The sequence below is a fragment of the Oncorhynchus clarkii genome, chromosome 6, assembly GCF_045791955.1.
Source record: "Oncorhynchus clarkii lewisi isolate Uvic-CL-2024 chromosome 6, UVic_Ocla_1.0, whole genome shotgun sequence".
Taxonomy (NCBI): Eukaryota; Metazoa; Chordata; class Actinopteri; order Salmoniformes; family Salmonidae; genus Oncorhynchus; species Oncorhynchus clarkii.
The window spans coordinates 63,851,348-63,875,458 of NC_092152.1; the positions used below are offsets into that span (position 1 = coordinate 63,851,348).

At 46.9% G+C, this 24,111-nt stretch overlaps 1 protein-coding gene across 1 annotated transcript in view; it reads left to right on the plus strand.

Annotated features, from left to right (window-relative positions):
* The window catches only part of LOC139412175 (CUGBP Elav-like family member 3-B), a 163,840-nt gene that overhangs the window by 100,978 nt on the left and 38,751 nt on the right, over window positions 1-24,111 (plus strand). The window contains exons 3-4 of the mRNA XM_071158992.1: window positions 13,919-13,967; window positions 22,868-22,996. Of these exons, the coding sequence (XP_071015093.1) occupies window positions 13,919-13,967; window positions 22,868-22,996 (178 nt within the window). The remainder of the gene's footprint in view (window positions 1-13,918; window positions 13,968-22,867; window positions 22,997-24,111) is intronic.

The following is a 24,111-nucleotide window of genomic DNA, read 5'->3' on the forward strand; positions in this document are numbered from 1 at the left end:
CAGGCACCCAGACACTACATCTCACCACAACACAGCTCCCATCCAGGCCTCTGCTATGTGGCCAGCTCTAATTAACTGTCACAGCATGTGGACCCAGACACCACTGCACTCTGACAGCCACGGTCCACCCAGACATGTACCTAGACACTGACCACTCACTGATCACTCGGCATACCCTGTGTGTGTGCATGAGAGAGAATGAGAGAGAGAGAGAGAGAGAGCGAGAGAGAGAGAGAGAGAGAGAGAGAGAGAGAGAGAGAGAGAGAGAAATGGAAGTTTCAGCCAGAGAGAGAGAGTGAGAGGCAATGACGCAGTTCTGGCTTATAGCGTTTAGAATCCTGGTGTTGAGCTGTGTGTGTTGGTTTGGGTCAGACTACATACACTGAGCGGACACTAACCCTCTTTATTGTCATTGGGGGAAAGCAGGCAGGCATGCAGGTGCAGTGTGCACTGAGAGGTTTAATTAAAGTCCAGATAAGTTAGCACCACTCTCAGAGTCTCTCAGCCTGGCCTTTCCGTCAGACTGTTAGTCTGCCTCTACCTCAGGCTACCTTTACTGTGCCGTACACTACATAATTCTCTCTCTCTCTCTCTCTCTCTCTCTCTCTCTCTCTCTCTCAATTCAATTCAAGGGCTTTATTGGCATGGGAAAAATATGTTAACATTGCCAAAGCAAGTGAAGTAGATAATGAACAAATGTGAAATGAACAGCTAACATGACACTCACAGAGGTTCCAAAAGAATAAAGACATTTCAAATGTCATATTATGTATAAATACAGTGTTGTAACGATGTGCAAATAGTGAAAGTACAAAAGAGAAAATAAAGAAACATAAATATGGGTTGTATTTACAATGTGGCAACAGGTCACAAATCTTGCTGCTGTGATGGCACACTGTGGTAGTTGGGATTGTTTTCAAATTCTTTGTTAATCGGTGTAATCTGAGGTAAATATGTGTCTCTAATATTGTCATACATTTGGCAGGAGGTTAGGATGTGCAGCTCAGTTTCCACCTCATTCTCGTGAGAGCCAGGTCTGCCTACGGCGGCCTTTCTCAATATCAAGGCTATGCTCACTGAGTCTGTAGATAGTCAAAGATTTCCTTAAGTTTGGGTCAGTCACAGTGGTCAGGTATTCTGCCACTGTGTATTCTCTGTTTAGGGCCAAGTAGCATTCTAGTTTGCTCTGTTTCTTTGTTAATTCTTTCCAATGTGTCAAGTAGTTATCTTTTTGTTTTGTCATTATTTGGTTGGGTCAAATCTGCACGCAGAGTCTCAATTTGGTGTTTGTCACATTTTGTTGAATTCTTGGATGGTGAGCGGACCCCAGACCTCACAATCATAAAGAGCAATGGGTTCTATAACTGAAGTATTTTTAGCCAGATCCTAATTGGCATGTCGAATTTGATGTTCCATTTGATGGCATAGAAGTCCCTTCTTGCCTTGTCTCTCAGCTCGTTCACAGCTTTGTGGATGTTACCTGTGGCTCTGATGTTTAGGCCGAGGTATGTATCGTTTTTAGTTTACTCAAGGGCAGTGGTTCTCAAACCTTTTATACTCCCGTAACCCTTCAAACATTCAACCTCCAGCTGCGTACCCCCTCTAGCACCAGGGTCAGCGCACTCTCAAATGTTGTTTTTTGTCATCATTGTATGCCTGCCACACACTCACACTATACGATACATTAATTAAACATAAGAACGAGTGTGAGTTTTTGTCACAACACGGCTTGTGGGAAGTGACAAAGAGCTCTTTTAGGACCAGGGCCAAAAAGAATAATTTTGCTCTTTATTTAACCATCTTATGTATAAAACCTTATTTGTTCATTGAAAATTGTGAATACCTCTCCACAGGTTAATGAGAAGCTTGAAAGGATGCACATAACTCTGCAATGTTGGGTTGTATTGGAGAGAGTCTCGGTCTTAAATAATTTTCCACACACAGTCTGTGCCTGTATTTAGTTTTCATGCTAGTGAGGGCCGAGAATCCACTCTCACATAGGTACGTGGTTGCAAAGGGCATCAGTGTCGTAACAGCGCGATATGCCAAGGCAGGATACTCTGAGCGCAGCCCAATCCAGAAATCTGGCAGTGGCTTCTGATTAAATTCAATTTTCACAGAACTGCTTGTTGTAATTTTGATGAGGCTCTCTTGTTCAGATATCGGTAAGTGGACTGGAGGCAGGGCATGAAAGGGATAACGAATCCAGTTGTTTGTGTCGTCCATTTCGGGAGAATTGCGCACGCAGCTCACTCAGGTGCTTCGCTAAATCACATTTGACATTGTCTGTAAGCTTGAGTTAATTTGCACACAGCAAAATCATACAATGATGGAAAGCCCTGTGTGTTGTCCTTGTTAATGCAGAAAGAGAAGAGCTCCAACTTCTTAACCTCTCTGGGATATGTGGGACGGTAGCGTCCCACCTGGCCAAAAGCCAGGGAAAATGCAGAGCGCCAAATTCAAATAAATTACTATAAAAATCATACTTTCATTAAATCACACATGCAAGATAGCAAATTAAAGCTACACTTGTTGTGAATCAGCCAACATGTCACATTTCAAAAAGGCTTTTCGGGGAGAAAGCAAACAATGCTATTATCTGAGGGCAGCACCGCCGTAAACAAAGAGAGAAACCATATTTCAATCCTGCAGGAGTGAAATAAAAATATAATTCATGCCCTACCTTTAACAAGCTTCTTTTGTTGGCACTCCAATATGTCCCATAAACATCACAAATGGTCCTTTTGTTCGATTAATTCCATCGATATATATCCAAAATGTCCATTTATTTGGCGCGTTTGATCCAGAAAAACACCGGTTTCAACTTGTTCAACGTGACTACAAAATATCTCAAAAGTTACCTGTAAACTTTGCCAAAACATTTCAAACTACTTTTGTAATACAACTTTAGGTATTTTTTTACTTAAATAATCGATAGAATTGAAGAAGGGATGATCTGTGTTCAATACAGGAAGAAAACAAACTGAAGCACGCTTTCTGGTCACGCGCCTCTATCGAACAGTACACTTCAAGTGACCCTCGTTCAAGATGGCCGTACTTCTTCATTACACAAAGGAATAACCTCAACCAATTTCTAAAGACTGTTGACATATAGTGGAAGCGATAGGAACTGCTAGAAGGTCCCTTAGAAATCTGGATTCCCAATGAAATCCCATTGAAAAGAGAGTGACCCCAAAAAAAAGAAAATCTGAATGGTTTGTCCTCGGGGTTTCGCCTGCTAAATAAGTTCTGTTATACTCACAGACATGATTCAAACAGTTTTAGAAACGTCAGAGTGTTTTCTATCCAAATCTACTAATAATATGCATATCTTATCTTCTGGGGATGAGTATCAGGCAGTTGAATTTGGGCATGCATTTAATCCGGACGTGAAAATACTGCCCCGTCACCAAGAAGTTAATCATGGCCTCAATTTTGTCCCGCACACTGAATATAGTTGCGGAGAGTCCCTGTAATCCTAGATTCAGATCATTCAGGTGAGAAAAACATCACCCAGATAGGCCTGTCATGTGAGAAACTCATCATCATGCAAGCATTCAGACAAGTGAAAATTATGGTCAGTAAAGAAAACTTTTAGCTCGTCTCTCAATTCAAAACAACGTGTCAATACTTTGCCCCTTGATAACCAGCGCACTTCTGTATGTTGTTAAAGCGTTACATGGTCGCTGTCCATATCATTGCATAGTGCAGAAAATACACGAGAGCTCAGGAGCCTTGCTTTAACAAAGTTTTCACTGTAGTGTCCAAAAAGTTGTTCAAGCTGTCAGGCATTCCCTTGGCAGCATGAGCCTCTCAGTGGATGCTGCAGTGTACCCAAGGGGCGTCGGGGGCAAGTGCTTGCACACGCATTACCACTCCACTATGTCTCCTTGTCATAGCTTTTGCACCATCAATACAGATACCAGCACATCTTGACCACTAAAGTCCTTTTGATGTCACAATGCTGTCCAGTACTTTAAAAATATCCTCTCCTGTTGTCCTGGTTTGCAGAAGAGGATGTCTTCCTTAATTGACCCCCATAAACTTAATGGACATATACCAGGAGCTGTGCGGGATGATCTGTGACGGGATGATGATCTGTGTTCAATACAGGAGGAAAACAAACTGTAGCATGCTTTCTGGTCACGCGCCTCTATCTAACAGTACACTTCAAGTGACCCTCGTTCAAGATGGCCGTTCTTCTTCATTACACAAAGGAAAAACTTCAAGCATTTTATCCGGACGTGAAAATACTGCCCCCTGTCACTAAGAAGTTAAATTACAGGTTGTAATGCAGCAAAATAGGAAACATGCCAAGGGGGTGAATACTTTTGCAAGGCACTGCATGGGGGAGGGAATGCTGCCACCTCCAGGCAGGTGTTTGTCCCCCTGTGTGCTGAGGGTGTCAGGTTCTTGTCCGGTTCTGGGATTTAACCCTGGAAATTATTGATTTCCTCCTCTCTGTCCCTTGAAGACCTTTATGTACGTAAACACACACTCCCTATATCAGTGGACCCCTGCAACCCTCTTGTCGCCCCATCACAATGGTAATACGTTGTGCTAAGCTAGTTTCCCTCAAACTTCTTATGTGTATACTGTCTCTGTTGCTTTGTGTACACAGTGAATGGTGTGTGATATGGTCTCATTGGTTCATAACCTCATGTGGTCTCTAACAGTTATGATATCAAGATTCCTCCTACATAGCCACATACAGTACACACTCTTATTTAATCCAATAAAGTATTTATTATGGCTTTGATATTCATGCAGCATTAAGCAATGCATTACGCCGTGTATATCTGTAAAACTCAGAGGATTTATAAAGTCTTAAATAAATGATGTGGTATGATAGATGCTAATAACCTTGTTTTTGTTGTCTAGGAGGGTGTTTTATTTGAGAGGCGAGAAAAATGATCAGATGATGCTCTCTTTCTGCGAAGCTAATGCTTCAGACGTGTTGTGTATGGTCATAACAACAGGTAGCAGACATAAGCTTGAAATACTATTCTGCATCTTTGCATTTGTCACCACCACTGATATGAATAACGCTAATGAAGGAATACATTTAGAGCTTGTATGCTATTTTGCAGACAACACCTTTTTACTACCAACCAGCGTTTGCAAAGAAAAAACATTAAAAAGATGTGGCATTCAGTGTACAAACTAATAAAACGTGATGGAACACTTCTCAGCAGAATTGTAAATTGATGTATTGTGCGTTTAAAATGTTATGTTTTGCCATGTAGTCTCTATATATCACTGGTAATGTTCCCATGAGCAGCTCCTATTTGAGCCTATTTGGCAGATGGATCCAACAGTCCACCCAGATATTGTCCCTGTGACAGAGAACAGTCTAATGACAGCCTCATTGACGATGATGAGTTCTATTCCATTGCGCTGAGATCCAGTCCAATTTCAAAAGCAAATTCAGCTATTTGTCTTCCAAATAATTGTGGCACTTTATCAATCCTCCCAGTCTTTTATTTATCACTTCGATTGATGTGATCATTTTCACAAACTGCCTCTGCACTAACAGCTCCAACAGCCAAGGTACTCTCAGCAAGTGTGTGCCTGTGTATGTGTGTGTGTGTGTGTGGGGGGGATATGTGACTGTGTGTTTGTGTGTAAACACAATATGTAAAGTGTTGGTCCCATGTTTCATGAGTGGAAATAAAAGATCCCATGCCCACAAAAAGCTTATTTCTCTCAAATTCTGTGCAGAAATTTGTTTACATCCTGGTTTCAACTGTATCGGGCAGGTGGCAGATGGCAGACAGCGTGTATGGTGACGTGAGGGCGAGCTGTTTGCTTCCCCTTGGTGGCCTTGGGGTTATGAATGCACAGAGATCCTGAGGCCCATTGTCGCACCATTTAACCACCGCCATCACCTCATGTTTCAGCATGATAATGCACGGCCCCGTGTCGCAAGGATCTGTACACAATTTCTGGAAGCTGAAAATGTCCCAGTTCTTCCATGGCCCGCATAATCACCAGAAATGTCACCCATTGAGCATGTTTGGGATGCTCTGTACAACAGAGTTTTCCAGTTCCCGACAATATCCAGCAACTTTGCACAGCCATTGAAGAAGAGTGGGAGAACATTCCACAAGCCACAATCAACAGCCTGATCAACTCTATGCGAAGAATAGTGTCGCACTGCATGAAGCAAATTGTGGTCACATCAGATACTGACTGGTTTTCTGATCCACGCCCCTACCGTTTTTTAAGGTATCTGTAACCAACAGATGCATATATGTATTCCCAGTCATGTGAAATCCATATTTTAATGACTGATTAATTTATTTCAATTGACTGATTTCCTTATATGAATTAAAACTGTTGCATGTTGCGTTTTTATTATTTTGTCTAGTGTATTTCTCAATATGTATGTGTACTTGAAGAGGCGCATTTGTGATGTGAATAGTGGTGGTTTTCAATGCCTAAAAAAAATATTTTCTGTGTTTGTGAGTGTGTGCGTTTGTGTGTGCATGCGTGTGTGCGCATGTGTTTGATCAGTGGTGTAGTGTTACTTGTCTAATATTGCATCTATGACTAGTGTATGTGGAGACATGGTGGGACTGGATGGAAAGTCTCCAGGTATGATGGGAAGAGGACACAGACAGTCATCAATCTGACAGCTGCATCATTACTCCCTCTTATTATTCTCCCTCTCCTCTTTATCCTCTTATCCACTCTGTCTTCTTTTTCACCCGGTTCCCTCTGTGATAGATGAATAAATTATATTGGTTCCCTTATTAACTGGTTCAGTAGTACAGTAGGTCTAGCTGTGTGTTAGCTGATTTCAGGAGTAGGTCTAGCTGTGTGTTAGCTGATTTCAGGAGTAGGTCTAGCTGTGTGTTAGCTGATTTCAGGAGTAGGTCTAGCTGTGTGTTAGCTGATTTCAGGAGTAGGTCTAGCTGTGTGTTAGCTGATTTCAGTAGTAAGTCTATTAGAGTGTGAGCTGAGTTCAGTAGTAAGTCTATTAGAGTGTGAGCTGAGTTCAGTAGTAAGTCTATTAGAGTGTGAGCTGAGTTCAGTAGTAAGTCTATTAGAGTGTGAGCTGAGTTCAGTAGTAAGTCTATTAGTGTGAGCTGAGTTCAGTAGTAAGTCTATTAGAGTGTGAGCTGAGTTCAGTAGTAAGTCTATTAGTGTGAGCTGAGTTCAGTAGTAAGTCTATTAGAGTGTGAGCTGAGTTCAGTAGTAAGTCTATTAGAGTGTGACTACATACTTTAGATCTGGTTCTAGCCATTTAAGTTTACACTGAAAGGGGTTTTCCATCCATAAAAAGTTGGTCCCATGTTTAATTAGCTGAAATAAAATACCCCAGAAATGTTACATACATACATACAAAAAGCTTATTTCTCTCAAATTTTGGGCAATTTTTTTTTTTACATCCTTGTCAGTGAGTATTTCTGCTTTGCCGAGATAATCCAGACTTATTCTAAAATTGATTAAAAAAACATATTCCTCATCAATCTATACACAATACCCCATAATGACAAAGCAATAACAGATTTGTAGAACATTTTGAACATTTATTTAAAAACCCCCCAAAAACATCACATTTGTATAAGTATTCAGACCCTTTACTCAGTACTTTGTTGATGTACCTTTGGCAATGATTACAGCCTCAAGTCTTCTTTGGTATGACGCTACACGCTTGGCACACCTGTATTTGGGGAGTTTCTCCCATTCTTCTCTGCAGGTCCTCTCAAGCTCTGTCAGGTTGGATGGGGGGGCGCCTCTGCACATGACTGGGCCACTCAAGGACATTCAGAGACTTGTCCTGAAGCCACTCCTGCATAGTCTTGGCTGTGTGCTTAGGGTTGTTGTCCTGTTGGTAGGTCAAAGACAAAATATGTAAGTTCCTTTGAACGAGGTATGGTAGTAGGTACCAGGCGCATCGGTTTGAGTGTGTCAATCCCTGTAACACTACTGGGTTACACTACACAGTTTCCAGTGTGTATCAAAAATGGTCCACCAACTAAAGGACATCCAGCCAACTTGATACAACTGTGGGAAGCATTGGAGTCAACATGGGCCAACATCCCTGACCAATTGAGACTGTTGAGAGGGGGGAAAGGGGGTGGGGTGCAAGTCAATGTTAGGAAGATGTTCCTAATGTTTAGTATACGCAGTGTAGATACAGTACATATTTGATTTGTGTATCTTATTTCTACTAGACTGCTGACTGGCTCTGTCTGCTCTCAGAGAACTAGAGCTCCCCCACTGCTGAGCTGCTCCGTCTGTCTGGGACAGCGGGGGCTCTATAGGAAACAGAGTACACACAGGTGGAACTGACCGTGTGTAGTCTACTCTAGGGCCTGTCCCAGATACCTGGGGCAGTGGGCCGCCTGCAGAGAACGGCCTGCTCTTTGTCTTCCTGGTCCTCCTCTCCCTCTTTCATCTACCCCTTCCCTTCATATCCCTGGCAGAGAGAGGAACGCTGCCATACCGAGCGAGCCTCATAAAGCCTCCTGTCACTTTGACTAATTTGTTAGTCTTGTCTCACTGTGTCGAATCTTCACCCCACTCCTCCCTCCTCCCCTCCCTGCATCACCCCCAGCTCCCTCCTCCCTCCTCCCCTCCCCGCATCACGCCCAGCTCCCTCTGCCCTCCACCCCTGGATAAAAAAAGGGCCATAAATGTAATGGAGTGCTGTGGCCGCTCTATCTGCAGCCAGAGAGAACGGGGGCTTTATGAAGCAGAAGATAAACTGACGGCCAGATTCCTCATCCCAAGCCCTCGCTGTCTGACTCTGTCCCACCTCACAACCGAGACCTGCTGGGCCCAGGGTAAAAATAGAGAAAGGAGAGGAGAGCTATTATAAATGCTACTTTCTCTCTCACTCCGCTCAGAAATTCTGTTCAGCCAGTCCCTCAGAGGACCAGGAAGTGATAGCGGTGTGGAGTTAGTGCCAGTTTCACACCGCGGAAAACGAACGCCAACAACTCCCCTCCGTCCAGGGGGAATCAATTGCTATGTAGTTAGGGAGCAGTGGGGACCGAATTTAGAGAGACACAAAAACAAAAACACAAACATGTCCTCCATGTCCCCTACGCTACAGGATCACACCAGGGAATACACTCTGGCTACAACCAAATTTATTTGCTTGATATAGGAGCTCTGGTTAATAGCTAAAAATAGGTCCCACCTCTCCACTTCCTGTCAAGCTGTCAGCGTCCTTCTCCCTCTTCCTCATGGGAAGGCAGACAGAGTTTTCCTTCATGTGCTGTTCCAGCAGACAACCAGTGTGTGATTACTAACCCTCAAATCCACATGTCGACAGATCCGACCTCTCCTGACTCCCCAGGCTCACACAGGGAGAAGGAGCTGGCTGGCTGACTATGGACACGCAGGCCAATTTGAGAGAGGAGAGCTACTCCGCGATCGACTCGTTCCCCTATGTGTGTTCCCTCTTTTCTCTTCCCAGCTGAACACTCCGACATGTGAGGAGTAGTGGGTAATGGGAGTGATGGGTGGGGTTTGGTGGAAGGAAGCCACAGAATAGATGGGCTGTGTGCAGTGTGTTAGCCTGTTAGCCTTTGCTGTCCACTACAATACCACTGGCTATTTCTCTCTGGCGCTCCCAGTACAGTCATCTTTAATTGCGCTTAATAGGCTGTAAATGGCATCAACAGCTTCAGTGAATGTTCTGATGGAAGAGCCAGAATATGACGGTGTTGAACAGAAGAATGCAGTGGTAGTCCAAATCAAACCAAAGATTCAGCTTTTAAAGAGTATTCACTTGAGTTAAAAGTATGTTTCTCTGGCCTATAGAGAAAGAGCAAGAAAGTGTTGCATCATGGCCTGGCTTGTGGGCAGTGGTATTTACAGGGAAGTAAATGTGGTCAAAGGCCAATGGCATGGTGTCTCCTCTCTCTCTCTCTCTCTCTCTCTCTCTCTCTCTCTCTCTCTCTCTCTCTCTCTCTCTCTACTGCACCAGTTTCAAACGCACGCACACACGCACGCACACACACCGCTCCCTGGTAAATGTAAACAGGTTGTTTCTTCCACATTGGAGGTTTTCCTCTCTCCGTGACTGGAGCAAAATGTTATTTATTATAACGGAATGAGAAATATAGATCAGCTCCTGGAGATTACAGAGATGTAGAAAACGTGTAAATAGGGGAGAGAGAGAGAGAGAGAGAGAGAACAAGAGAGAGCGGGGTAGAGGAAGAGATGGGAAAGCGAAAGATAGACAGAGAGAGGAAAAAAGAAAGACAGAGAGGGAAAACAAATAAAATGGAGGTGGCATGTGTGAGCCCAGCCAGGGCTGTGAGCTGAGTTCCCAGGCAAGACAGCGTGAGCCGCCTATTTGTCAGCATTGATCAACCCATTAAGACGCTGTGGTGGGAAGCATATTGGTTTTGGGGGTCAAAGGGCCAGAGAGATAAAGGAAGGGGGGTGTGCTGAACTATTTTCAGCTCCGGCTGCTGCACATCTGCAGGATGAAAAAAAGACTGGTATTCCATCTTCACACTACAGCGTATAGGAAGTTCATTTTGCGTTCAGCCAGTCCCTGTGGGTGAGGGGAAATATGGCATTTGTCCCAGTAGTATCTATGGATACGTAGCATATGTTTTATCTTGCTTATACAGCCCTTCTATTTCTCTGGGAGTGTCGTAGAAGACATGGCCGCCAGTCAGGCAGAGAGATAGCATGTCATGTGTCTTCCTTGGTGTCTGTGTGTGTCTGGGTGTGTGTGTCCAAGCCCAAGGGGAGAGCAGGCTGCTGCTGCTTCGTCTTCCGTCCCCCAGCCTCTGATGAATTCATATCATTAACTCTGCCTTGATCGGCCTGCTAATCCTACACTCAGTAATAAGGGATTAAAATGTCACCTAAGCCACCTACTGTTATTGAGCCCAGAGACGTGTGTGTGTGCATGAGAGAGGGAGAGAGAAGAGGGACAGAGTAAAAAAGGATTTGGTGGTTGGGCAAGTATGTGTGAGAGAGAGCGTATATACTGTACAATGTTCAACTGTATGTGCAACTGTATGTGACATACTGTAGAATAATACAAATAAGTGTTTTCCTTGTGAAATTGTGAACAGCTATTGAATATGTTGCTACTGCTTTGGCTAAGGTGTGGTTGGGGTAGGTTGGTCTGGAGTTAGGGTGTGTCCTCGTTCTGGAAAGTTTCATAAAATGTTATGAAAAAAATGTCTCTATAACCTCTCCGGGCAAACCTAGAGAGAGTCATGGAGGAGAAAGACAGAAAGGAATTCCAATTCGCTGGATAACAGCCCAGTCCAGAGCAGACCAACAGGCTGCTTGCCTGCTGCCCTCTTCTGCCTGGTTGCCTAGCAACCCCTAGTGTACTCCTCTGTGAGGCCGGCCCACTAATGACTGCTGTTGCCGCAGCAGCTCAGAGGCTACTAATGGTTCCCGTCTTCAGAGCTGTGGAGCCTCATGACCAATCGCTGCAGTTTAGGGCCAGGAGACTGACTGATCACTGGGCAGGGACCCCAGGACCTCAACCTACCTTAGCTCTCCCTAACACCACCACTCCATCCTCTAACTCTCAGTAACACCACCACTCCATCCTCTAACTCTCCCTAACACCAACACTCCATCCTCTAACTCTCAGTAACACCACCACTCAACTCTCTGTAACACCAACACTCCATCCTCTAACTCTCCCTAACACCACCACTCCATCCTCTAACTCTCTGTAACACCAACACTCCATCCTCTAACTCTCCCTAACACCCCACTCCATCCTCTAACTCTCCCTAACACCCCACTCCATCCTCTAACTCTCCCTAACACCACCACTCTATCCTCTAACTCTCCGTAACACCACCACTCTATCCTCTAACTCTCCCTAACACCACCACTCCAACCTCTAACTCTCCGTAACACCACCACTCCAACCTCTAACTCTCCCTAACACCACCACTCCATCCTCTAACTCTCCGTAACACCACATCTCCATCCTTTAACTCTCCCTAACACCACCACTCCATCCTCTAACTCTCCCTAACACCACCACTCCATCCTCTAACTCTCCCTAACACCACCACTCCATCCTTTAACTCTCCCTAACACCACCACTCCATCCTCTTTCTCTCTGTAACACCACTACTCCATCCATCCAAGAGTGTTGGGGTTCTCCACCACCCTCCTCCTTCACTCCAAACAAACCAGCAGAGAAAACGAAAGGCTTCTAGTCACAACATCTGGAACTCCCCAAGTCCCCCATCTGACCGCCACAGCCCCCAGTCACTTTATCTTAAACCCTCCAGGCTCTAACCACAATTTGTCATCTGTGCTCCCATTCAGACACAGCCCATTTCCACCACTCACAGTGCAGTATCTCTCAGTTAGTAGACCCCTCCAACAGCACTATACTGAATGGTTTATATGGAATATGCATGGGATCCAGTGACAATGCATCTGTTGCTCTTATGAGTTTGTATTCTCATTGTCATCGTGTAATAGCCAGCTGTGGGAAAAGACAACAATAGATCCGTGTTATCTCCAACTCATGGCCTGTAAGTGTTGACATTAGCATGTCTGTATAAAGGTTTGTTTGGTTGTGATGTGGGCAGCGTTACCTTTTGTTCCAGCGTCACGGTGTATTCTGGTGTATGTACATGTAGAACTAGGAGTGTCACATTAGATGCATACATCCCTCCACGTCGTTTAGTCGCTTGGCTATATTTGACTCATGACGTCTGGGCTCATGTCAACTGCTGTCAAGTGTACCACGGCTCTAAGCCTTCCAGTCATAGTGAACATGACTGATGGGAGTGGGCAGCCCTGCACTGTGCTGCTCAGTGACACACACACTGGCCCTGTTCTCATGCCCTATGTAGGAGAGACAGGCCCAGTGCCCAGTGTCTACTGCCTACTGCAGGCTCCAGGAGACACAGCCAATACACCACTCATGGAAGGATGCCCTCACTAAGCACAGAGCCTCTCTACACTGACCTTTGCCCCCACACTATTCATCCAGGGAAACAGGAAGATATTTGTCATGTTGTATACAGTCAAAGGCTTTGAAACTCTTCATTTTATACATGTCATACTCCTGAGAGAGATGGAACTGTGTAGAGGGAGCAAAGAGAGCCATGGGAGTTTTTATTCACAGCAGGCGTTTTTAAAAGCCCTTCTAATGTTGGGCTTGGCGCTGCTAAGCTTTTTCCTCTCTGGACTGTATCTTCAGAGGTTGTTTATTGATTTGCACTTCTAACCTTTTTACAGTACTTTCTGTGTTTCTTGGACATGTTTTTGTGTGTGGCTTTCAAAAGCCAGTGTGTCTGGGGTGGGCTTGGCTGACCAGAGCAAAGCAGCAGCATACTGGTCACGACGCTTGGATCTGGTCCTGAGGGGAGGGGTGGCGGTGGTAGTGGTTGGGGAGGTAGGAGTGTGTAGAGCTGGGCAGGGCAGGGCAAGTTATAGAAGGGTAGGGGTGGAAAAGAGAGAGGGGGGAGGGGAGGGAGGGACAGAGGGAGAGAGGATATATAGAGCTGGGCAGGGCATGGCTTTAAGGGACAGAGGGAAGTAGGGAGGAGACAGGAAGCTCAGGGCAGCCAGAGAAGACCTCTCCTTGTGGGGTTGATAGTGGGTGATGTAATGGCATTAATCTCCTCATGCCATCTGACAACCAGTGTGACTCATTGAAAAGTGCTAATTCTGCTGAACTGTGACGGGGAACCAGGCATCTTCGGAGGCCAGGGCCCTGGATTAATTAGGCATGCTGGCATCAAACTCAAAGCTCACACATTCTCCTCTTCTTCTTTACTAGAACAGAACAGAGCACTGTTTGTGTTGTTTATCTGATGCTCCAGTGAGTCAGGACAAGAACTACAGGCCCATGAACACCACTCTGTCCCCTTTCCTCCTGGTAGTGGTTGTAGTGGATGTCCCCAGGTGGCCACACTAACCCAGGTGTTTTCTCCTCTCTCTGCAGATGAACCGGCCCATCCAGGTGAAGCCAGCCGACAGCGAAGGACGAGGAGGTAATTAACCTTCTCCTGGTTGTCCCGTCCCTCTTTTCACCCCTACTCCCTCCTTCCCTCCCTCCCTTCACCCCTTCACCCCTCTCTCCACCCCTCCACTCCTCCAACCCTCCACTCCTCCATCCCTCCATTCCTCCGCACACCTGAATATTCTGCTCTCAGTAGGGACACACTGGGAGTTTGCAGAGTAGCCATTAATATAGGTCACTCGCCTCTATTGACTTCCCATCTGTGCCGGGCCGGACCAACAGAGAGAGGGGCTGTGTCAGGTTCACTGTCACTCTGGGAGGTTCAAAGTCGAGTGAGGAGCGGGAGGAGGAGAGGCTGGGTAGGGATCTATCCCTCCTCACTGTTCTCAGAGTGACAGCTCAGCCTGGTTACAGATGAGTACCACTGAGAGTCAAACCCCCCTTCCATGCACCTCCATATCCTTCCTCTTCCCCCCTCCTCACCCCCACACAGCCACACTTCAGAGGTCCTGAATAGGCTTTACCAGTCAACACCAGGACAGTCATACCCATCCACTTTGTACTGCCAGGTCAATCGTACAACTCAGATTTGTTATTTTCACAACATATAAAATGGACAGAGGAGAGAGTGTAGTTACTGTAGTAGTCAGACATGTTTATAAATGATCCGTGATTTTGGGTTTAGGCCTTTGACACCAAATCACAAAACAGAATGAAGGTTTTTACACAGAGCTGAAGAGCCACCCGCCAGCTTGGCCCTAGCCAGAATGACAGTGTGATTGACTAGATCATTCCAAAGCCATTTGTAACATTATCAGGGTTAATGCAGATTAAGCCAGTTACAGATTTACATGTGGCATAATTACATCTAATAGACCCAGTGTGCGTCTACATTGTGAGGGTCAGATGCATTATGTGTATCCCAGCCTTCTGAGTTACACCACAGCCAGCCAGGGTAAGATTAGACCCGGACTGAGCCAGTTTGGTGATTTACGTGGTCAAGATGTGTGAATCAGCCGGCCCATTTCCCTGTTCCCTGACACACACTCACTCTCCCATTGAGATCTTATTTTTGTCACGGCTCCACTTTAATTAACGGCCATCTAAAAACAGGCAAAGTCTGACGGACAAGACCTGGGCGGGAGCCAATCGGCATTTTCACTGAGATAAATTGGATCTCTGGTTTAAGGGAGGGAGGATGGATGGTCCCCGATATCAATTACTACTCTTTCTCTAGCCGGAGAGGAGAGGAGAGGGGGAGAAAGAGGAAAAATACAGACAGAGTGAATGAAATACAGAGGACTCTCTATGCCAGCCATCCCAGTTCTGTTCTCTAGCTAGCCAGTCTGTCACAGGAACATTGTGTTGGGGACGACATACAGGGTATAGGACACGGCGTGGCGCTGAATGAAATGTGAGCACAACGACAGGCCAGGACCCAACATAGATACAGTATCGAGCGTTAATGGCAACAGGAAGTCATCAGACAGGGCAGGCAAGTAAAGCGTAGCCTCGGCTGACAATGAAATTAGATTTACTGGCCTCGACTTAAAGGAAAACAGACAGCCCTGGGTAGGAAAGGGATTCATCTCTCCCGCTCTCTCTCTCTCTGTGTGTGTGTGTGTGTGTGTGTGTCTCTGTCTCTGTCAGAGTAGATAGAGTGAGGCCGACCCAGCCAGGTAGACAGTATTCCCACCAGGGCCCTAGCTGTAGACTGGTTAGCAGTGGGACCAGCTCTTGCGTCGAGACTTCTGCCCCCGTGGAATGGGGAGTCGCACCGAGACTTCTGCCCCCATGTCATGAGGAGTCGCAAAAGGTGTCTTGGTTACGTGCTTCTGCAGGCATTACGGCCCATTAGTGGGTTTAGATACGCTGGTACATCCCCCTGCCTCCCTCTCCCTCCCTCCTTCCTGCCTCCCCCTCCCCCAGAGAGCTGTCCGCTCTCCAGGGATAGAGATGTGTCAGGAGCGCTAGTAAAAGTTTGGCACAGGAACTGAATGTGGGACCAGACGGCGCATAATCCTACAGATCTATTGGCCCATTGTGGATAGGAAAACTAATTGTCTGGGCTGTCTATTATAATGACTCATGGGTTGTTTATTTCTCCTTTGCATTATCAAATAGAATAGGAGAATGGGATGGGAGGAGGATTTTCAGACTTGAAATCTATTGTCACTTTGCTGCTCTGAGTCAACCAGCACCCCTCTCCCCTCCCCTCCTCTCCCTTCAAGTCCATCTTTATCTCTTGTGCTTCAACCCAGCCTTTATTTTCAACTTGATCAAGTCATAATTTCAATTGGGAGATATAGCGAGACAATGGAAGCAGGGTGACTCTGCTCTTCTGCTATGTGGACAGTGCTTGAATGGAAAGTGTCTCATATCTCCACTTTAAACCCAAGCAATTTGCCTCAATCCAAACGGGGCTGGGGAAGTGGATAGAGAGGGGGAGAGATAGAGCTAGTGATAGAGAGGGCTACAGAGCGAGGTCCAGAGAGAAAAAGAGGGAGTGAGGGAGACGGAGAGTTGGGGTTGGCAGGAAGAGGGAGCTAACGGAGGGTGATGTGGGTAGCTGAGCGAATCTCAGCACTAAATCATTTGGGAAGCACCCCTTCCTTATCTCCTCCTCTCCATCTAGGAATCTCTTCCCCCTGACCTTGTCTGCCGCTGTGTCTGTGAAGAAAAGATGAAGCCATGTTATCTATGATTGGAGATGGCCATTATCTAAACACAATCTGCAGGCTGCAGGTCCCACTCCTCCTGTAGCCATCCAGCCATGGCCACCGTAGTAGAATGGAGAGAGGATGGTGGATCAGTATCAAGCACTCTCTCTCCCTCCCTTTATTTACTAGGAGAAGACATTCTCTTATTACGCTTCTCTAACACACAAGCACCTCTGTCCGCATTGACCTTTTAGTCCTCTCTCCATGCTCTCTCTACAGCCATGTTAACCAGCTCCAGTCCTCCAGTACCCCCAACAGCACACATTTGTGTTGTAGCCCCGGACAAACTCACCTGATTTGACTCGTTGAGTTCTTGATGATTAGTTGGCAAGTTAAATCAGGTGTGGTTGTCCAGGGCTACAACACAAATGTGTCTGTTGGGGGTGCTGGAGGACTGGAGCTGGTAAACACTGCTCTAAAGTCTATGTTGATCTTCTGTAATAGACGAAACACACCGGACCGACGGCCGGCTTGGAGACAGCTAAAAGTCTCCCTCTCTGTCTAGATTTGCCTGTTTGCTTACCTCTCCCTTCTTCAACGTGTCCTTTTCCTAAATCATTACCAAGCTAATGTAGCATTAAAGTCCCACCGCTCTGAATGCTTTCTTCCTAATAATGTAGAATTAGAGTTCCACCATTCTGTATGCGTCTACCTGATAATGTATCATCAGAGTCTCTTGGTATCTTTACATAGTTTCAGTTTGACTAGAGCGTGTATCAAGGTTTGTAGTTTCTGTCTGGGTTGCACTCGGCCCTACGGCATCCTGAGGAGCTATCCTTTTTTTTTTTGCTCTGTGTTCGTCCTTGCCTGGGTGCTTCCTTGTCTCAGCGTGTGTCTCTGAAGGATGACCCCAGTCTGGGAGGTGAGAGATTGACAGGACCTCAAGCTCTTGTGCGCTGTGCTGTCATGCCCCACCCAGCAGATAGGGAAGTGTGAGGGCTGATGTGTGGCTGTTGCAGCAGGCTGCCAGGCCGCTGGGGAGGGGCTGTCTGGAGGCACCTCAACACCCACTGAGGACCGTGCTCCACTTTACATGCAAATGAAGCCAAAAGATCTCTCTCCGCCTTTGGACACGAAACATGAAAAACTCTGAAAAGTCAGAAAGAGCCCGGCAGGGCGGTACACACCCAGTTTGTCAGAGGTTCAGGGAACACAGCGTAGTAGCTCAAGGTTGGCTGGGCATTAAATTAAATTGCTTGGTTACAGCATCTGTATGATAGGACCATGCCACGAGAAAACATACACCCAAATTATATTAGGAAAAATAAATTACGTTTAAATATTTGGACAGAAATTGGAACAGGCAATTTCACAAAATTTCTTCCGTTGTTCTGTGATCGTTTTTGAAAGTCGCAACGAAAGGTTTAAGGCCTTCCTTGTGCTTCTGAGTAAATGAAAGTGACAGCTCTTGCAGTATGAGTAATGCATTTACAAGCAGGAGGCCTGGATCCTATCATTATGCCTGATACAGTGACAATTTGAATATTCCTTCCCTTTTGCTGATTCTATTTACCGCCTCACTATGTTGAATAATCTTCTGGCATATATCAGATTAAGCCTATCAGTAAAGAGACTATGGGTCTGCTCAGAGGCAGGGCCAGTCAGATGTATCTTCATCAGCATTACAGCAGGACAGGCTGGAGCCGGAGCTGGGGTTGGAGCTGGGGTTGGAGCTGGGTTTGGAGCTGGAACTGGAGCTGGGTAGGGGACTGGGACTGGAGCTGGAGCTGGGCATGGAGCTGGGTCTGGAGCTGGGGTGGAGCTGGGTAGGGAGCTGGAGCTGGGGTTGGAGCTGGGGTTGGAGCTGGAACTGGAGCTGGGTAGGGGGCTGGGACTGGAGCTGGAGCTGGGCATGGAGCTGGGCCTGGAGCTGGAGCTGGGCATGGAGCTGGGTCTGGAGCTGGAGCTGGGCATGGAGCTGGGTCTGGAGCTGGGGTGGAGCTGGGTAGGGAGCTGGAGCTGGGGTTGGAGCTGGGGTTGGAGCTGGAACTGGAGCTGGGTAGGGGGCTGGGACTGGAGCTGGAGCTGGGCATGGAGCTGGGCCTGGAGCTGGGGTGGAGCTGGGTAGGGAGCTGGGGATGGAGCTGGGCGTAGAGCTGGGTCTGGAGCTGGGGTGGAGCTGGGGATGGAGCTGGGGGCTTTATATAGAGCTGGGGTATAGGGCTGAGGAACAGGGCTGGAGCTGGGGATGGAGTTGGGGATTGAGCCTGAGCTGGGGCTGGAGCTGGGCCTGAAGCTGGGGTTTTTATATAGAGCTGGGGTACAGGGCTGAGCAGGGCTGGAGCTAGGGAGGGCCCAGAATTGAAGCTAAGCTGGTGCTGGGGTTGTAGTAGACCAGTAGGGCTACAGTACTGGGGCTGTATATAGGGCTGGGGTATGAGGCTGAGGAGCAGGGCTGGGGCTAGGCTATAGAGTGGGGTCTGATCCCACCATGGCAGAGCCTTTCAGGCAGCAGCCGTGTGCCATGCAGCGTCAGGTCCTATAATGAGCCCATCAGCACCATAACCCATCTGATGTGTTGCCTGAAACATTACTGTGCATTTGAAATGCACCCAGAGGCCTAGCAGGAATCTTTTATCGTTGGGTGCAGCTGTCCGTGCTTTCAGAGCACAGCACTCACATACGCTCGGCGTGAGCAGCAAGTGATATGGCAATGAGGCCGCATTAAAAAAACATGTCAACCACTGACACTTTAGTGGAGCATGATACTAATTGTTTCTAGGGTGGCATTTACTTGCAACCAGAAGGAAAAACCTTAGCTAAGTAGGTTTCTCAACAGCTCATTCCCCACCCGGTGAGAGAAAGAGAGTGAGTGAGAGAGAGAAAGAGAGTGAGTGAGAGAGAGAAAGAGAGGAAGACATAGAGAGAGGGAGGGAAATAAAGAACCAAGCCAGACACACTGCACCCTACAACAAAAGGTAACACTTTAATTCAGAGAGAGAAGCATCAATCTTGACAGCATATGGCATCTGTGCAAAATCCATTAATTTTTAATACACCGGGCGCTGGAATGAAAAGGCTTCCTGAGACAAGCGATTGTCAGATGTCAGTTGTGTTTTGATAACTTTGATCTTCTCTTCTATTTGCATTCCTAAAATGGGGCCGTCCACATGCCATCTCAGACTGGACATGCCATCTCAGACTGACACAGCCCTATATCCCACACAATTACTCCTACCTTCAGTCAAGCAATGAACAGCTGCGGAGAGAGAGACGAGTGGAGGATAGTGTGGGTAACTGTGTGTGTGTGTGTGTCTGTGTGTGTGCGTGTGTGCGCGTGCGTGTGTGTGTGTGTGTGCAGTCAGTTGGACAATGTAGCACACAAACCTAGCTATCAACCTCTCTCCATGTCTGTTTCTCATGCAGACACTCATGCTTCAATGTAAAGCAGTGGGGAGGAAGGACCTTGTCGATTACATGGGCGGGTGCTGAGTGGAGCCTCATTCACAGTACAGATCACCTGTTATAGCAGGGCTCATTTACAGACAGGGGTAAGAGGGCTAGGATCTCTCTGTGATAGATAAGTATGGAGGAGAGGGGTCAGACAGACAGTCGGGTCAAGTAGCCCCGCCATGTCAGTTAAATCCTAAGTGTTCTGCATAGTGAAGCATTCACTTGAGTCTGGATGTAAACGCAGGATTGTACTTTAACTGTATTCTCATTGATTTTCCCCCTCCACACACACTTTTATGAAGAACTCTCTCAGTCTGTTCTGGAGGCTAGACATCTCGTTATGCAGAGTAGTGAGCATCGCTGGTTATTTATTCATAACCATAAATGCACTTTAAAAGCCTCCGAGTGGCCATAAGAGTAGAGAAACCTTGCAGATCCAATAACGCGCTGCTTTGGAGACAGGTGCAAAATGGACTAATTAATAGCAATTCATACTCTGGCCAGGGTGTGCGGTGCGGTGGGCCGGCCGGCCGGCTCGGCGAGAGGAAAGGAGAAGAGTGCTTAGGTCAGGCAATGAAAAGATATCGGCTCCAAATTCAATATTCTCGCTCCGGCCGTTCCTCCCTCCCAGAGGAGGGCTCAGAAGAGTTCTCACTTTCCTGTAACGCTTTCGCTGGGTGTCATCTATTTCTTCAGTTTGCATGTTTGAAAAGTTTATTACCTCACTCATGGCTAGTTAATTAGCCTTGTAAAGCTATCATTAGACCTCCTCAGGCCCCGGTTGGAAATTAGTCTTTGTCCCAAAACATTAAGATGCCACAGGAGGCCTGTAAAAGTGCACTTCTACCATTAAGGCCTGATAGTGACACCCCAATGAAACGTCTGATGACAGAGAGAGAGAGAGAGACAGTCCAAATGGAGTCAGGTGTGTTCTAGGAGCCACTCAAGTCTCACCTCTGCTCTGACTCATTCCAGACAAGCACCTGTCTTGGACTGTTCTGTGAGCTGAAAGCTGTGACTGCATCCCGGCTGAGACCCATATCCTGTCCTCTCATGGTCTAGTCCCCATCCAGCCGCTCCCCATGACCACACACGGTGTACCCTGTTCTCGTCAGGCCTATCAGGCCAAATAGAGGAGCTTTAATGAGTAGAGAGATGGCTGTGTGACGGTGACTACTGTATTTTTTAAGAACAAATTCTTATTTACAATGATGGCCTACTGGGAAACAGTGGGTTAAGTGTCTTGTTCAGGGGCAGAACGACAGATTTTCTACCTTGCCAGCTCTGGGATTTGATCCAGCAACCTTTCAGTTACCATGTGTATGTGATCAATTTGATTTGATTTGATACACTGACACAGCCTCACACGGACCCAGCCTCAAATCTCAAACGTCATAACCACGGCCCAATACTCTAACCACTAGGTTACCTGCCGCCCCTACCGTAGATGAATGTGTAGGAGCAGGAGAATGCGTGAGGCCAGTTATTACAGCAGATGGTCATGTAGGAGTGAGAGGCTGGGGCCGTGGTCATGACGTTTGAGACTTGAGGCTGGGTCCGTGTGAGGCTGTGTCAGTGTATCAAGTCAAATCAAATTGATCACATACACATGGTTAGCAGATGCTATTGCGAGTGTAGCAAAATGCCTGTGCTTCTAGTTCCGACAGTGCAGTAATCTAACAATTCAAAAACGACCTAATACACACTGCCTAATACACTCCCTGTATGGCTGGGTCCGTGTGAGGCGTGACCAGATGAGCGTGATCGTGACTAGCAAGAGGGCTTCCACTTTAAGATAAAGCTCAGACACCTCCAGCTATAGTAAGAGCGGCACGCCGTCGGGCAGGCTGGCAGGGCATACTGGTTATGCATGTGCTCATTTGTGTGTTGAAGCAGGGAGCATTTTAACTTTACAGGAATGTAACAGGATCTGATGTTCCCCCCAGCTTTATTTTTAGAACAACTGTGTCTAATGGTACCTGGCAGGTACAGGAGGTGTCACATCTGTCCAGGGCCAGGTGATGCTCTCGCCCCTCGCCTTCCCCCCACCGCTCCCTCCCCAACGCGGTCAAATGACTCACGTTGAAGATCAACAGAGTCGTTTCCAATGAACTCGTTTTCCTCTCCCTGCCACGTTACATCAGTTCTGGGGATGGGTTCTTGCTAGTAGTCATTCCATTCCACAACACAGTCAAATAGGAAATGCATAATGTAGAAGAAGGTAAAGAAGATGAATGTTCTGTCTAATGCCAGGGGAGATTAATTAGAAAAATCCTCCCTTCTGACTGGGCAGATCTGGAGGTATAGAAGCCATACATCGTAGTCACAGCGCCCCTTTCTGGCCAGCAGGACTAGCCGTGTCAAAGCGGACGATGGAGGGGAGGGTATAGGTCAACACAGGATACAGCTGTACAACACACAACCCAGGGAACACTATACACTGTATACTATATACACTACTATGCTATACTGGAGCTCTTATCTTCATGTATTACTGCTGCTTGACAGTAACAGCACTCCAAACAACATCTGTATCAAACATCACCCAGACACTACAGGCAGCTCTATCTACTAGAATAGTTCAGTGGAGACAGGAACATGTCTTCCTCCCAGGGAAACCACACAACAACAACAACAACAACAACAACAACAACAGAACACACCAGTGTGCCTGATGATGACAGGGAGTGTTTTGAGTTTCCTGCTGAGGTGATCCTCACAGACTCAGCAGAACGGTACCATCAGCTGTAGCATTTGTTTGTGTTCTCTCTCCTTCTTTCTTTCCCTCCTCTCCTCCTCTCCCCCGGTTTCCCTCCAGAAGACAGGAAGCTGTTTGTGGGGATGCTTGGGAAGCAGCAGAGCGAGGAGGACGTCCGGCGGCTCTTTGAGACCTTCGGCCAGATCGAGGAGTGCACCGTCCTGAGAGGGCCTGATGGGGCCAGTAAGGGTCAGCGCCTGCCCACACACCTCACTTCCTCTTTGCCTCTTTACTCCCTCTCTTCTTATCTGTCTCCTTCCCACTGTCTCTTGCTCTTCACTCCCCTCTTTCTCCCCTTCTCTTTCTCTCTCACACACTCTCTCTCCCTCTATTCCCACTTTCTCCCTCTCCATCTCTACTCTCTCTCCTTCTCCTCCTCCCTCTCTCTCCGCCTGTATATTCCCTCACTTTACCTGTCTCCTTCCCGCTGTTTCTCGCTCTCTATTCGCCCCTTTCTCCCTCTCTCACTCTACTCTCTCCTTCTCCTCCCTCTCTCTCCCCCTCTATATATTCCCTTACTTCACCTGTCTCCTTCCCACTCTCATCCACTCCTTAGCTCACCCTCCTCTTCTCCCCTGGCCATACCTTCCACTTACTGTTCTGTAGATCCCTTTCCACCTCTTTCTCTCGCCTTCCCCTTGTACCTCCCCTACATATACAGCATCACACCTCCTTCCTCTCACCTATCTATCTTTTCTCTCCGCACCTCTCGCTCTTCACTCCCTCCTTCTCCAGCTCTCCCTTTGTAGTCCCCATTCCTAACACCATTCACTTTCCCTAGGCTCGTACTCAACAAACACCTTGCAAACACCTTCTCCTCTTCCCTCCAACTCCCTTCCTCCTCCTCTTCCTGTTATCAGAAAGGCGGAGGGGTGTAATTATGTTTGTTTCCCACATCCCTGTCACCCCTCCCTAGAGACGTTTGTGGACAATGATGTCCTACTGTAAATAAATCAGTCTGTCCCTGGATTTTAGCACTGCCTGCCACTCACGACAATAACAGTAGAGCAGTATTTACCGAAACACAACAACAGCCCAAACGCTATGAAGTCCATTGAATCATAACGTGAAAGATGGCTATGGATTTTTGATTCAAGGATTGTTCTTAGCCAGCAGTGTGTCTTCCTCCTATTCTTTAATGGTTCTCTCTCATATAGTAGTTCAGAAGCTTTGTTATTTCCTCTGATAAGCAGCGAGCGTTGGGGTGCACTATCTCTCTCTCTCTCTCTCTCTCCCCTACCTCACTCTCTCTCTCTGTATCTCTCTTTCTATTGCCTGTGATTTATCCTCCTATATTAAATGGC